Raw genomic sequence first — 15,408 nt, 5'->3', positions numbered from 1 at the left:
TTGTTATTGTTATTGCTAATTTGCGTCGCACTAGAGCTGCACAATGGGCTATTGGCGACGGTCTGGGAAACATCCCAGAGGATGATCCGAAGACATGCTATAACAATTTTGATCCTCTGCGGAGGGGATGGCACCCCCGCTTCGGTAGCCCGACGACCTGCGCGCGCGAAGTCGAGCACTTTACGGTAGCACAGTTTAACGAGGACCAATACCGCACACCCTCGGTCCCTACGCAGACTGATCCAAGTGGTCACCCACCCGCACACTGACCGTAGCCAGTGATCTGCTGGGAACCGTGTCTTAACGATCAATCCACTGCGGGACAAGGAACGATTAAATTTAGCGGTAGTACTAATTTACGCGGTGCCTGAAAACACAATAACAAGGGATTCGCGATTAGCTGCAGAATTTTGGGAAAGAGAATCTTCTTGACTGAAAATAGCATCAACAAATATAATATTACATTTTACCCCTAGACATCAAAGTCACTTCGAATAGGTGGTGAGGGGTGAATAGTTTTATCTTAATCTTGGCATAGGTTGGCGAGAGAGCCGCGATGGCTCAAGGTATAGATCATTCGCCTTCAATGAGGTAAACCGGGTTCGAATCCCAGCGATGGCTGGTCGATACGAATCCGCATCAGGCTTACGCCGACCACAGTGCTGATGTGAAATATTCTCAGTGGTAGGCGGATTATGGATTAGAGTCCCTTTGCCATCAGGCTAACCTTGGGAGGTTCTAGTGGTCTTCCTCTCCATGTAACGCAAATGCGGGTTAGTTTCGTCAAAAAGTCCTTTACGTAGCCAAAATTTCTTACAATACTTGATCCAGGAATTTCTTTCTCTTCTGGATTGGGTTCAAAATAACAAGGATACGGAGTTGAACATTAGTAGTCGTAAACCCAAAAATTGGGTCAGCTGTTCAACGACGGTTATAAAATATAAAATAGGTTTTGCGAGAGTAAACCAAACAACACCTACATTCTTCCATTGCACCCCCATTAGAAATGTGCTCTCGCATGTTGCCATAGCAGCAGACAGCCCCAAACTTTTAATCTGGAGGAGTTCTATTCAAAGCCGAACAATAAGTCAGTGTTAATCTGTAATTAATTATTCGATTTATAAACTATGAATGAAACGTGCGTTGTTTTTATCTTTACTTTACTTACGCCAAGCAAGTTAGTACAGCTTAAGAGAAAAGTTCTTACATTTTTATTATAATACAGATAAGTAATAAAATGTAATTTTTGCAATTTTCGAAAGCGTTAAAATATCACAGTAATATCTCGACTTTGCCAAACTGCATGTAAACAATGTATTGAAAGAATGTTTAGTTATTTAGGGTTCAATATGACTTCTTTAAACTTTGATTCCTTTAAACACGATTGACCTAGCAGGGCAAAATATTGTGAAGCAATTTTTTCTCATAGTTTAGCGTAAGGCAGAACGGTTTCTTCTTTAAAAATGAAAGTCATTTACAAATTGAGCCCAATAGTTAAATAGAAATAATTATGCGAAGCTTATTTTCACCGAACTGGAATTTAATAGCGCGTTGAACAACTTAAAGAGCACAATTTTTCGAACGAATTGAGTTCCACAGTAAAATCATTTTCGCGGACTTTGAATCTAACAATTAATTAAATCTCTTTTATATGACTACGTCGGTAATAGATGTAGAAAACTGAAAAGCTTAGGGAAGGAGGATTCCAAGGGACATTTTGTGGTCGGGTAAATGTTTGTGTGTAAACGCATGTTATGGTTGGCTTAACATGACATAAGATAATTTTTCTGCCAGGTCGTTAAAAAACGGTTTTTAAAAATGTGTTACATTAGCAGCTTTTGCCGCTGTTTTATTTCCTAACGCTGATAACTAAGAATCTTCTTCATTTGAATTCTCTAGTTTTGCATTTCGTTTCGTCACACGTTACCTTCAGCAACTTTATAGATTTTCACGAATTTCCAAAATAATTTCGTCAAAATCAAGTTCCTTTGCTTAAAGTTTTTTGAGTTCTGTAGTCAGAATTTCAAGTTCAATTCATAATCAACACTAGATTATTTTAAGTTCCAGTATGTAGTTCTAGTTTAGTAACCCTTTATCGTAGATGGGACACCGGTTTTCCTTTTATGTATTTTTTTCTGGTACTTTAATTGCTAACAAAAATATATTCTGTCATTTTTTGTTCTAAAATGTAAAATCCAAAAAAAGATAGAAATTCTTTTTTCATTCATATTCAAAATGTATCAATAATAGATTTTTTACATTAAATAAATTTCAAGGATGAATAAATGCTTCTCTTAGATCAAAATGACTGCAAGTAAGTGCAAACTTGGAAAATTATTGTTTGAAAGTTAGCCGTGTGTGGCTGGGTGGCCTCAGTTGGTCTGTCGTCTGCCTTCTGAGCTCAAGTCTGCGGGTTCCATCCCCGGTCCAGACACCGGATTTTCGGGATGCAGAAAATCCTCAGCGGCCATGTCGTATGATTATGCGGCATGTAAAGCATCCCTGGAGTGTCTTATTGGCTAGTGGCATTTCCGGCAAAATTAAATTCCTAGTGCACTTTAGCATCCAAATAGAGTCCCGGTGCTGCCATCTAGTGCGGCAGAAACTAGACGTTCAAATTAACATGACCAACGGTATCTCACCCATTGTGTGTGGTGGTCCTAGAAGAGTGGATACCATCTCCGGAGAACGCACTAGGTCTGCTCATCGGCAAGACCGATTGTGCAGCTCATTGGAACCAAAAAAAGTTAGCCGTGTTTAGAAGATTTTATTATTAATGTGTTAACGCTTCATGCTGTGTTTCATAAGCATAAATTATTAAAATACTAAATATAATATTCTTTACTTATTTTGACCTAAATTGTTACAAAATAATGAAAAAAAAGCATGAAAAATATGTTTAATAAAAATTCTGCTTCAAAGGCTACACCTTTACATATTTATCATACTTATATGTAATTTTTCTGATACATTGAAAACACAATGTAATACAACAGCAAATTTGAACAATATCATAGTTCGATCCGATTTAAAATTATTTTCGCTTTTAATAATGTTTTGCATTTTTTTTTCTGATACCAAAAGGAATCAGCTTTGATCATAATACTCGATTAAAAATGGCTTTTTAATTTAAGTAATAACTAATGATTTCTGACCATTTTACACTTTGGCTCAGGAGAACATTTGACATTTAGAAGCGTTCGCTTTCTAATGAGGTGAACGAAGTTTGAATCCCAGCGGAGTCTGGTTAATATGAACTCTGTCACCAACTCACACAGACCACAGTGCTGATGTAAAAATCCTTAGTGGTAGACGGATCATGGGTTCGATTCCCCTTGCCATCACACAAACCGTGGGAGGTTAACTTGGTTTTCCTATCCACGTACCGCAAATGCAGATGAGTTCCATCAAAAAGTCCTTCACGAAGGCTAGTTTGTGCCAATGCTTGATCCAAGAGCTCCCTTGTATTCTGGGTTGGGTTTAAAATTACAAGGCTACGGTGTTGAACACTGGTAACCGTAATCTCAGAATTGGATCGACTGCTCAACGCCGGCTATAAAATAAAAAAACCCTCTGATTTAAGTTCTTTTTTAAATAAAAACAAAGCAACTAACAAGTTTCCTCAATTACGATTAATATCTAGATGAATAACTTTTTCTTTGTTTCTCCCATAAAATTTCCTTAAAATTATCATAATATTTCATGCATCTCAAGTTCCATTATATTTTTAGAATATTATAATAGTATTTCATGCATTCTATGTATCGTAAAATCCAAATTATCATAATATTTCATTTGTTATAATATTTTTTCCATATATTATGATATATTATAATATTTCATATATTATAATATTTTGTCATATCATCACAAGTTAAAAAATATCATCATAATATTCCTTAAATTTTATATACCGTACGCTCTCTAATATTTCTAAATGATTACATTCTATGCATTATAAGCTTCAGAACTTTTACTTGATATAATATTTTTAGAGCACACATGAGACCTAATCTTTCAAAGATTGTTATGCCATAAAATGAGTAATGAACGATAAAAACACTGAAGAATTTTATTTCTGAAGTTTTTGTCGCGATAAGCATTATTTTTTTTTAACCAAATAGGTTTGTCGTTTTAGAAAAGATTTAATGTATTCATACCAAAAATATTTATTAAAAAACAAAATACCTTATGCATCAAGGAACATTCCTTTTTGCTTATTAAAAAATTTATGTTCGAAAATTATCGACATCCTAACCTTAGAGTAAAAAGTGACAAAACGTTTGGAAAAAGAATGTTTAATCAGTTTCTAAACCTCAGGAGAACAGGTTAAAGAATTGTTATGTTTTGATAATTTTTTCTAAACCTAGTTTAATGCCAGACGCTGTCATGCAACAGAATATTGATTGCAACTTTTTTTTTCTTCAATAAAGCTTCATGCCTATCTTGTGAAACAATGGATAAATAGAAAGAAAAAAGGAAATTCTTTTGTTAATACCCCCAAAGAACAATTGTTTATGCACAGAAAAGTTAATTATAACAACTAAAGTAGTATTTCTTTTATAAATTATTTATTATCTGAAGATAGTTAATTTATTATGAGATAAGAATCTTTGAGGTTTGAAAATCATTTAGCTATTATAATATGCTAGGATGCATTGTTTCTAATGATGCATTAAGATTAATTTTTGGTTATTTATATAAATGGAATTTTAATAAATTTACAATATGCTTATTTTGAATTTTTTTGTTCTATAATAAAGTGGTTTTTTATAAAATGAAACTCACATTATAAGTATTACACTTTAAAAAATAAATGTAAATTCTACAAAAAAAAAATTTTTTTTGCAGAAAAAAAACTGTTTAAAGATAAATGCAGACTTTTTCTGTTTGTAATCGTTACTGTGCGCTGCAAAAAATTCCCAATTTTTTTTACAGACTCTCTCCGTATATTGGCTAAAAGCTGTTTTTTCATGAAATAATTTTTCTCTATTTTTTCTCTTAATCATAAACGGATTAAAATTGTCAATTCAATTTCTAGTTTCGTCCGTACAGTTTTGCATACCGTAAGATAGCGCTATTTTTTTTTCAAATCATTTTGCGATTATTTTATGTACTAGCTCTTACTTTTCAGAAATTATTTTAAGGTTTGGAATATCGTATGAATAAAATGGAGATTTTTTCTCAAAATAATGGAGTTTGTTTGTTAAAATAACAGTACTTATCTGTCTAAAAAGCAAGGAGCCGTTTTTAAATAACGGTATTTTTTTGTAAAATAAACGATTTTATACTGGCGCACTAGCTGGCAGTATTTTTTTTCTGTAAATTTAACAAATATTTTAGACAGTTCATACTTAGATGCTATTTTATTCCAAAAAATACGCAGTCACGTCACATAAAAACGCACAAGTATGATAAATGAGAAATAAAAAATAAAGTATACTTGTTTTAAAAAATTTCAAATTTCTGTTCTTCTCTTATTTATAAATGCATTTTTGTTTGTAAAAATTTCATGTTCAATTCTTAAATTGTTTTTAAATTAAAACCAGCATGTTGAAAAAAAACTGACTATATTTGAACAAGAGTGGCAAAAAAAAATACGTAGCTATTAAATTAAGAGTTTCAAATTTATAAAAAGAAAATGAGTTCAATTTATTACTAATTTACAAAATTTAAAAATACAAAATTTAAGTATTTTAAAATTATAATTACGATTTGTATAATAGACAAAAGTTGAAGGATTTGAAGCAAATATTTAATGGGTGATTATATTTTCATTGTTTCTTTAAAAGCTTACTAGTTATGAATATTTTTAAAATAAAGCAACTTTGTTCAACGAAAGTAGGAAATAGATTATATGTAATGAAATCGAGATATGAAACAAAAATTATCTTAACAATTTTGTTTAACTCAGTTCCAATCAAATTAAATAACGTAAAGTGCACAAAAAAAGGACAACCCTAAATAACTTTTGTTCTAATGATTGGATCTTCACGTTCTAGGAATCCACCTTAATTTAATTTTTTTTTTAAAAATGAATAATAAAAATGCTAAAAGTAAAATTAACATCAAGGGGTTAAGACTTTAGTCCACCCAGCTGATCAATTTACTTAGACCATATTCTCCAGATTGCAGCTGCTCCCTATATTTTGGGGATCAAAAATCATAATCCGTAGAAAAAAAGTATGTTTATTCAAAGAAAGTGCGTTTTTGGGTCTGATTTCGTAACTTAAAAAATATGGTCTGCATTAATTAATTAGCATATTTGTGGTCACCCCCTCGAACCATTAAGATAGAGTCCTAGAACGTGAAGGTCCAATCATGAGATCAAAAGTTATTCCGGGTGGCCCGTTTTTTTTGGTGCTCACGCATAAATATCATGCAAAATAAAATTCCGGTAAAATTATCTTACTGCACGGTAATAACAATTTTGGTAAAAAACAAACAAACCATAATTCCCCAAATAAAAGCCAAAATATACGGTATTTAAACCATTCATTTGGTAATTTTTCTCTTCATATAGTAACGGTTTACCGGACATTTTGGTTTTCAAAATTATAGCTCTCATCATCACACAGTTAGTAAAAAATACAAAGTTTAAAAGTAAATTTTACCAAATTTATAGTTTCTATGACCGGATAACCGGGTTGGCAGGGTGCTGGACTCATGTTTATGAGAACGGGTGATCGAATCCAGCCGGCCGAAGACTCCCCATGTTGTAAATGGTGACTGGTACACATTAAGTCTTTCGGGTCACAAAGTCCTCCATCTCCCATTTAAAAAACAACACCTATGGGGTTTCTTAATTGGAGATTGATTATTCTTGGGTTCAGGTTAAAATTACGATCTGTGGATGAATGAATGGATGTATGAATGGTTCCTCCTATGAACGGGTGTGGCAGAAGTTGAATTCTTAGCCATAGATGGCACCACTAGAAAACGATAACAATCGCACCCCCTCTACCTTAATGGTCGACGACGACAACAGTAGTTTCTATGCCATGCTCTTAAACATCATATTAAAATTGCGAAATTTTACCTTTTTTACAAAACTTTAATCACGTATTATAAAACCATATTTTATTGCTAATTTTAGTAAAATCATTGCCAAAGCGCTACGGTAAATATTTCTGAGCTTTTTGTTGAAGCAAGAAACACGAAATTTTACCATATTCAGGTAGTTTTAACCAGACTTTTTTTCTCAGTGTAGAAACATGGTATATTTAATTTAAACTTTTTCGCATAAATAGTGGTTAATATTCCTCAGTACGTGCTAATTTAACCATTAAGAGTCAGTGATTATTTTCGTAACTGATGCGTTTTCTGAAGTTTAATTTCTCTGTCGTTTTTTACAATGGAGCTAATAGAAGTTGTTTTAAATGAAAAGCAAAATAATAGCGTGATTCTAGGGCAACTGGTTTATGGGTGATTCTCACGAAACATGACAATTCACTGTCCCTTGCTCCAAGATCTAATATTATAATACTAAAAGAACTTTTGTTTTAAAAAAAAAGTAATAAATAGTATTGCTGTTAGCATTTTAAAATGACTTTGCACTAGCATTGACTGTTTTGTATACTTAAAAAATTTAATTGAATATCAAAATGTCACTTTCCTGGCATGTCCCAAACAATATTTCCAATAATAACTAGCTTCAAAACTTCCCATACATTTTTCAAAATCTACTTTTTTTTATCTTATCCTATGTAAGCATTTCTAGAATCTAGGCAGAGGGTATTTTTACTAGAACTTCGTTTAAAATAATTTTTTCTGTCAATAATTTGTTTGTCCCATGAAAATCTGTCATTTTCCCGGCTACTTTTATTTAGTGATTTATAACTAAAATAGATAGCACCAGGAATCAATATCTTATGTTAATAGATTGATTAGATACCCTCTTATCTGAACATGTCTTGTTGCATGAATAAAGAACCAATTTTCTGGCTCAAAATCTGTTTCAAAAATTTTCTCAAGGTGATTTTTTATGCTGTCATTTTCCTGGCTACTTGAAATCATTAATAACAAAAACTACAAAGATTTATCTGAGTTATTTTAAGAAATACTGTTGTTTTCTGCAGAATATAAACGCCTTCGGCCAAAATATTAAATTAAAGTAAAGTTATATGCTATAAAATGGCGAATTTGTCATTATCCAGGCTGTCATTTTCCTGGCTTATGAATGTCAGGACATTGAAGTGTTACAAGAAATTCTTTTTAATTGTTAATACTGTAAAGAGGGAAAGCAAATATTAACCTAATACCAAGTTTATGAATGATTGTAATATGCTTGGATGTAATCAAAGTTATTTATTTATTTAATGATTGATTATGATGCACAATTTTATTCTGTACATATCAGCAACGAAAAAATTTTTGTTTCTTTCTACAGTGGATAAAAAGAACTAATTTAAGCAATTTATGGTCCATCTAACATAAAGGCTTAAGTTGAGTTACTTACTATTAACTTAAAATGACTGTTTTTTAAACTTCTAATGTACTATGTCATTTTCCTGGCATTCAAGATTTGATGAATTTCTATTTTATTTTTTTTTTCTCGATCAAATGTCAATAAACTACACAGCTGCCTACAAGATATTATTAAGTGTAGCGAAAGAAGTATACAAAAAAAGCTTTAGATTATTTTGAAGACTTTAAATTTCAAGAAATTTTTTGGTCCGAATAGTCATGCTTTGTGAGAATCACCCTTATTCATAATTCTGCAAACACTTATCATTTTTAAGATATGTAAGTATAATCATTTTTAAGATATGATAATATGTAAGTATGATTTAAAATAGAATTGAATAATTTAAACTATTTCGCATTGTAAACTTATTAAATAATTTCTGAAAATCTACTTTCTGTAAATTAGATTTACAGAAAGTTGATTTTCAGGTCAGTTGTTTGCTTAAGATTGATTTACGTATTTCCATAATAGTTTTAACAGGATTTAAAATATAAATTAAATCTGATTTGCTGACGTGCTATTTGAATAGAAAATAGTTTTATTATGAGTAATAGTTATAATACAGCCATTGCGAATAGTTAAGGAATAAAAGTTAGGAAACTATAGAGTTTAAACCTGTCAGCAGAAATTGTTTTATTTTTCTACAGAGAAAGTTATTCTTCTCCCTATTTGAGAAATACAATAACTATTTAATTTAACTTTTATAAATCTTCACCTTCTTAGTATTTTATGCGTCTGTTTAGGATCAAAACTTAGTTTTAGAGAAGTAATTTAAATATTTCTTTCCAACCACAAAAGAATTTCAATATTTGAAAAGAAATATCTATCATGTATTTCCAAAGTTGTTTACAGAATTATGATGTAAATATGCGTCGAAAAAATTTAAGCCAGTGAGAGGCTTTAATATATTTCTTTTCTGGGGTGCTTTAAGTAAATATTTAAATTCTGAAACTGTTAGGTGAGCTGAATAAAAGTATGTATTTAGCATTATGATTAAACTTTGAGTTTACATTTCTCTCCAGTTACGAAACTATTCAAGTTTACAATTATTTTGACGAAGTTTTACGAATATCTAATTTGTCACATTTGATGAAATTCAATGAATAATTTATAAGCAAAGTTATAAATTGTTTAGCTAACTATAATGAATATTAAAGGTGATAGATTTAACTAACATAAACCTTGTCTTGGTGCAATAAGATTTTTTTTGTCCAAAAATATTTGATTTACATTTTTTGAAAATTGGAAATTCTTTCCGTTGCGAACTCACAACTTTTATTCAAAAAATCATCAAGATATGAAAAATAAACAATCCATATATATTCTTAGAATCCTTTTTTAAATATTTAAGGCAAAATAGTTTAATTATTAAAGAGAAGGAAAGTAAAAAACCATACAACCATAATCTGACTTATTCAGTTGACAATTTAGTTGCAAAGTTATAAATAGTTTAGCTAACTATAATGAATATTAAAAGCGATAGATCTAACTTACACAAACCTTGCCTTGGTGCAATAAGATATGTTTTTTTCAAAAATATTTGATTTATATTTTTTGAAAATTGTAAATTCTTTCCGTTGCAAACTCACAACTTTTATTCGAAAAATCAACAAGATATGAAAGAAAAAAAACAATCCATATATAATTTTAGAATCCTTTTTTAAATATTTAAGGCAAAATAGTTTACTTATTAAAGAGATGGAAAGTAAAAAACCATATAACCATAAAACCATATAACCGTAAACTGACTTATTCAGTTGACAGAAGTCAGGTGTACGAAGATCAAAACATGTTTGATAACGAAAGGATACAGAGAAAAGTTAAAAAACGATTATTGCAATACCATCATGCTTCAACCTGCAACCAAACATGATTTAATGTTTTCTATACTCGCCTTCCTTCATTGCGATTTGTCAGATTTCAATCACGTTTTTATTTTATCCATGCTTGAATGTTATTTTATGACTCCCAATGTGCATACTTTTTTAATAAGTAAGAATTGTTTTGGATAAGGGTTTAAAAGATATGTAATAAGGGCAGTCTTTACGAAACATCTTATACGTTGGAAAGGTTTTGAAATTGAATAAAGATAAAATTATACATTTTTAAGTATTTTCATTTACATTTTTGTAGTTAAACATTACTGAATATGCATACATATATGCAGAGAGAAAAAAGTATGGTCAAAAGTATTAGAATTCGGTAAAATTCGCAGCGTTTCTGGCTCTATGGGGACACCAAAAAGATCGGTAATTTTCCCTAAAACGCTTAGATAAAATTGATTATGAAATATGGTTTGATATTACGCGATAAAATTTGGTAATTGTTGATTTTTTTAAAAATTTTACTATGATATCTTAGAATATAGCATAAAAATAATTTATTCGGTTCAATTTACTTTTCAGTTTTGTAATTTTCACTAAATGTGTGGTAATAAAAACTCTATTTTTGGAAAACTTCCAGAAAACCGTTCCCATATGAACAGAAAAAAATTACCAAATAAATGTTTTAAATACTGTATATTTTAATTTTTAATATCAGAAGCATGTTTTTATTTTTTTTTAATTATGGGATTGTAAACCAGAAACTTCATTATCATTTCTCCGATTATATCCATTAGTTTTATTTAATGATAGTTTATACAAAAAGAAGAAGAAAAATATATCAAAATATCATTCGCAAAATAAAAAAGCTATCAATTTCACTAATTTTTTAATTTAATGATGAGATTTTCCACTTATTAGGTTTCAATCTTAATGTTTCGAAACCCTACCCTTAAATATACTAATTAATTAGCCTATCAATATTTTAATTATTCTGATATTAGCGGAATCCGTATTGCGATTATTTAAACTTTGACATAAATCAAAATTAATTTGTAAATTTGAAACATTTCCAAATTAATTTGGATTTATGTCAAAGTGTAAATAAACGCAATGTGAATCCCGCTATTTTGAAAGTCTTGACTTATGAAGTATTGAGCTCTTACTGCCCTGAGCCTGAGTGTCGGATCTACACCAACGGATCCCTCCTACCAAAACAGATCCCTCCTACTAATGCTGGCGCCGGAGTTTTCTCCGATGCTTTTTCGTTTTATGCACCTGTGAGACAGAGATCTGCTTTTGATGGAGAGATAGCTGCAATCCGAATAGCTCTAGTCCAGTTACAGTGTCATATCGATCTTTTTAAAAAAGCTGTTGTCCTATGTGACACAAGAGCTGCTTTGCCTGCCATTGCATCCTTAAATAATCCCTTAACTCGAGACATTTTAGATTGCCGCTTCCAACTTACTAAATACCTAGCATTTCTTAAAACCATTGTTCTCCAGTGGATTCCTGTCCATTGCGAATTTACGGTTAATGAAAATGCAGACTACTTAGCAAAAAAGGGGCCTTAATTATTCAGACTTCTGCGCACAATATGCCCTTCTGTTCCATCAAACAGCTTATCAAGAGGACCTTTAAGACCAGTGCTCATGAAGAATTTATCGACCGTACTTCTATTAAGTCTTGGAGGGCTACCATCCTAAATTTGCGAAATGGCCCAAGACGAAGAGCGGTGGCTGAATTCCGCTTGGCCACCGGTCATGACTGTCTGCGGAAACATTTGTCTAGATTTGGTATCGTTTCTTCCCCGGTATGCCCTCTTTGCAGATCTGGTGACATGGACTCCACGCACCTCCGCTGCTCTGCATTTTTCAGGTATTCTATCACTGAACGCTATTGGGAAGCTGGAGACATGTTGTGATTAATAGACTCTGTTGCAGCATCTTTTGTTTCTGTTCTTATTTTTATTCCATGTTTATGCATGCTGTTATTGTCTATAATCTGCCATTGGAAATAAATAAAAAAAAATACATTTTAAGTTACGAAATCATACACAAAATCTCACTTTTCTCTGAATAAACATGCCTAATTTGAAAGATTTAGATTTTTGACTCTTAAAATACCGGAGTAGTAGAGCTCTGGAATATTTTTGGCAAAAAAGTCAAAATTCAATGAGTTAGTTGCTTTTTTTTGAGCATTGAACATGTTTATTGTGAGGGTGTAAATTATACCAACTGAATGATTAATTATTGCGTTACTAGTTTAAAAATATTTTACGTTCTTACAACGCTTGATGCACGTTGAACCAAAATGTTATGCAAAAGAGCTGCAATCGTAGTAAAGTATCTCATAGTGCGAATTAAAAAAATCGTATAGGGGAGAGGGGGGCACATGTGAACAATTTTTTTTATTTCTTCATTTTTCATAAAATATCATAAATTTCTCACAGTAAAGAAGTTCATATGTTTAAGTTGTCTTTTCTTCGTCTTATGGAATTTTTTGAGATTTTTTAATAAAATATTTTTTTACTTTATGATATTTTAAAAAAATGACTTCAATTGTTCACATGTGCCCCTATTGGGGGCACATGTGAACATGCCTGGGGCACATATGAACAAGATTAAAAACACAAAGCAATCATCATATTTCAAGGGAAAAAAATCTTTAATATGACAGATATAGATACGTATTATACTGAAGGGGTTGTAGCTTACTATGCGAATTTAAACTGTACAACAGTACTGTCAATAAGAAAATAATTTTTCAGCTGTACAATAATTTTTTCACTGTTGGGTTTTTCGCAACTTCATGTTCCTCAGGAGTTGTAATGGGCCTTTTTCTTTCCTCTCTGATACTCTTTCATGCTTTTTTTTCATTTTTCTATCTTTTCATCTGTAGTTTAGCAATTCTATCTTTCTCAGGTGTATCAGTTAATATGCGTGATGCGCGATCAACCATTTAATAAAAAAAAAAATTTTTTTAAAGAAAAAAATAATAAATTAATTATGGAAAATTAAATAATAATAATTTTAAATGCATACATATTTTTTAAACTTATAATATCATGAGGATAATAATCTTAATACTATGTAGGGGCACTTGTGAACTGTTCACATCTGCCCCAGATGTTTTGTTCACAAGTGCCCCCATCATCCTTCTTAAACCTAACTTGAAAAATAAAGAACTTTTAATTGAGTAAAAAAAAAAATTAATTGTCATAAACTTACCTGAATGTTCATATAATGGTCTGCAATAGTTAATTTCAGTTTATTAGTTGACTTATACTATGCTTTCACTTGAAGAAGCTAGTGATTATAATATATACAACACCAACTGATACAAAGAAATTGTCAGAATAGAACAACAAAATGTCTCATTGTACTGAGAGTTTCGCAGAGAGGTAGGACTAGTACTGCCATCAATTGAAAATTTTTCAAGATTTTTTGTTTCAAATCATATTGGTAAAACATACCATGTTCACATGTGCCCCTGTTCCCAAGTCCCCCCCTCTCCCCTACAGGTTCTTTCGATTTCATGAAAATTTTAAATCGAAATATAGTTCAGGAGAAGCATCAAAATCAAATATATTGCCAAATTAAACTTTGAGGTGTTTCTAATATTCGTCTTTTAATATCTCTTTGTTTACCCCGGAAATTGAACAGATTGTGACGCATAGTGATGAGTTAGATTTTGGAAGCGTATTTACTTTTTTTTGTCGTCTAAATATTAATTTACTATCTTTAATGAATGTACTACATTTTAACTGCTTAAAAGAATTCGCGAATTAAAAGTGAAAGTAAATTGTAAAAAACATAGAAAATTTACCTGGGTGCTGGTACTTTCTACTGTACAATCCATTTTTACAAGAATATGTTATGGAACAAAGAAACTGATGTACCGTAATTTTTGAATCACTTTAATTAAATAAATATTACTGTAAAAACAACGGTATAATATTTTGCAGTAAAAATGGATTTTACTGTTCAGTAGATTCTACGGATGATGCACCCCGTAATTTGATACAGAATTTATTACAGTGCTATCATTATGGAACATTTTGCATAATACTTTCAAAAAACCTTATTATTCCATACTTCAAATAATATTAAAAACATTTTTTAATCTGAGCACAGTAGTACTAATAAGTTAAAGTACTTAATAACTTTGTTATAAGGGATGAAAAAATTAATAGCAACAGTGCACTGTTTAAAATTCAGAATCAAATTACTTTAAACAGTATCTGCCCCTTTTACTTGGGATTAAATTTTATTCGGAACATGATATGGAACAAAAATCTAATATACTGTATTTTTTACAGTAATAATTAGCGTAAAATCCCTGAATCATTCTAATTAAATAAATACTGCTGTAAGAATTATGGCATAATATTTTACTGTAAAAATGGATTTTACAATAAAATTGATGTTATGGATGATACATTTCGCACTTTAATTAATTCCATAATTTTATTTTTAACGGTGTGATTATTACGGATACTTACAAAAAAACGTATTACTTCATGCTTCAAATAATGTTAAAAACATTTTTCTATATAACAACATCGCTATTAATACGTTAAAGTACTTAATAACTTTATTGTATTACTTAATTTATGTAATTCTGTTAGACATAACGGTTCACCAGTTTTTTCTCGTTCGTTTTTTATGTTTATCTGTAAAAAATATTAGATAACACTAGAATGAAAGACAGAAAAAAATCTTTAATGTTCTAATATGAGGAAATCATTGTATTATGTTTTCTAAGGATATAAGGCAGTAAATCATTCTAACTTTGGCGTTTTTATAAAGTTTAAAGGTGTGTTAAATTTCAACATCATATGCTATTTTTTCCGTTATATCAACATAGCTGCCGGAAGAATTGATTGCAAACTTCTTTTATAGGCCATAAAAAAGAATAAAATTGTAAGAATGTTCTTAATTTAATAGAATATCACTCGAACGGGAAAATTTAGGGATCTTGAATTGTTAAAAAACCAGAGGTCATTTAGACTAGAGAAAATCTATGGATTTTCTTAACTTTTCATAAAAAATTATTCCTTTAATTCCTAAATTCTATTTCTGAAAATATTCCTTAATATTCCTTAATATTCTTATA

General features: G+C 30.6%; 1 protein-coding gene across 1 annotated transcript; it reads left to right on the top strand.

Annotated features, from left to right (window-relative positions):
* The first annotated feature begins 2,623 nt into the window (after nucleotides 1-2,623).
* LOC139426823 (uncharacterized) lies at nucleotides 2,624-11,864 on the top strand. The gene is made up of 2 exons (XM_071186915.1): nucleotides 2,624-2,709; nucleotides 11,390-11,864. The coding sequence occupies exons 1-2, from the start codon at nucleotides 2,624-2,626 to the stop codon at nucleotides 11,862-11,864; spliced, it is 561 nt and encodes a 186-aa protein (XP_071043016.1).
* The last annotated feature ends 3,544 nt before the right edge of the window (nucleotides 11,865-15,408 follow it).

The sequence above is a fragment of the Parasteatoda tepidariorum genome, chromosome 10 (genome assembly GCF_043381705.1).
Source record: "Parasteatoda tepidariorum isolate YZ-2023 chromosome 10, CAS_Ptep_4.0, whole genome shotgun sequence".
NCBI classification, from domain to species: domain Eukaryota; kingdom Metazoa; phylum Arthropoda; class Arachnida; order Araneae; family Theridiidae; genus Parasteatoda; species Parasteatoda tepidariorum.
The sequence above is the reverse complement of the archived record's forward strand: the minus strand, read 5'-3'. Positions and strand labels throughout refer to the sequence as shown.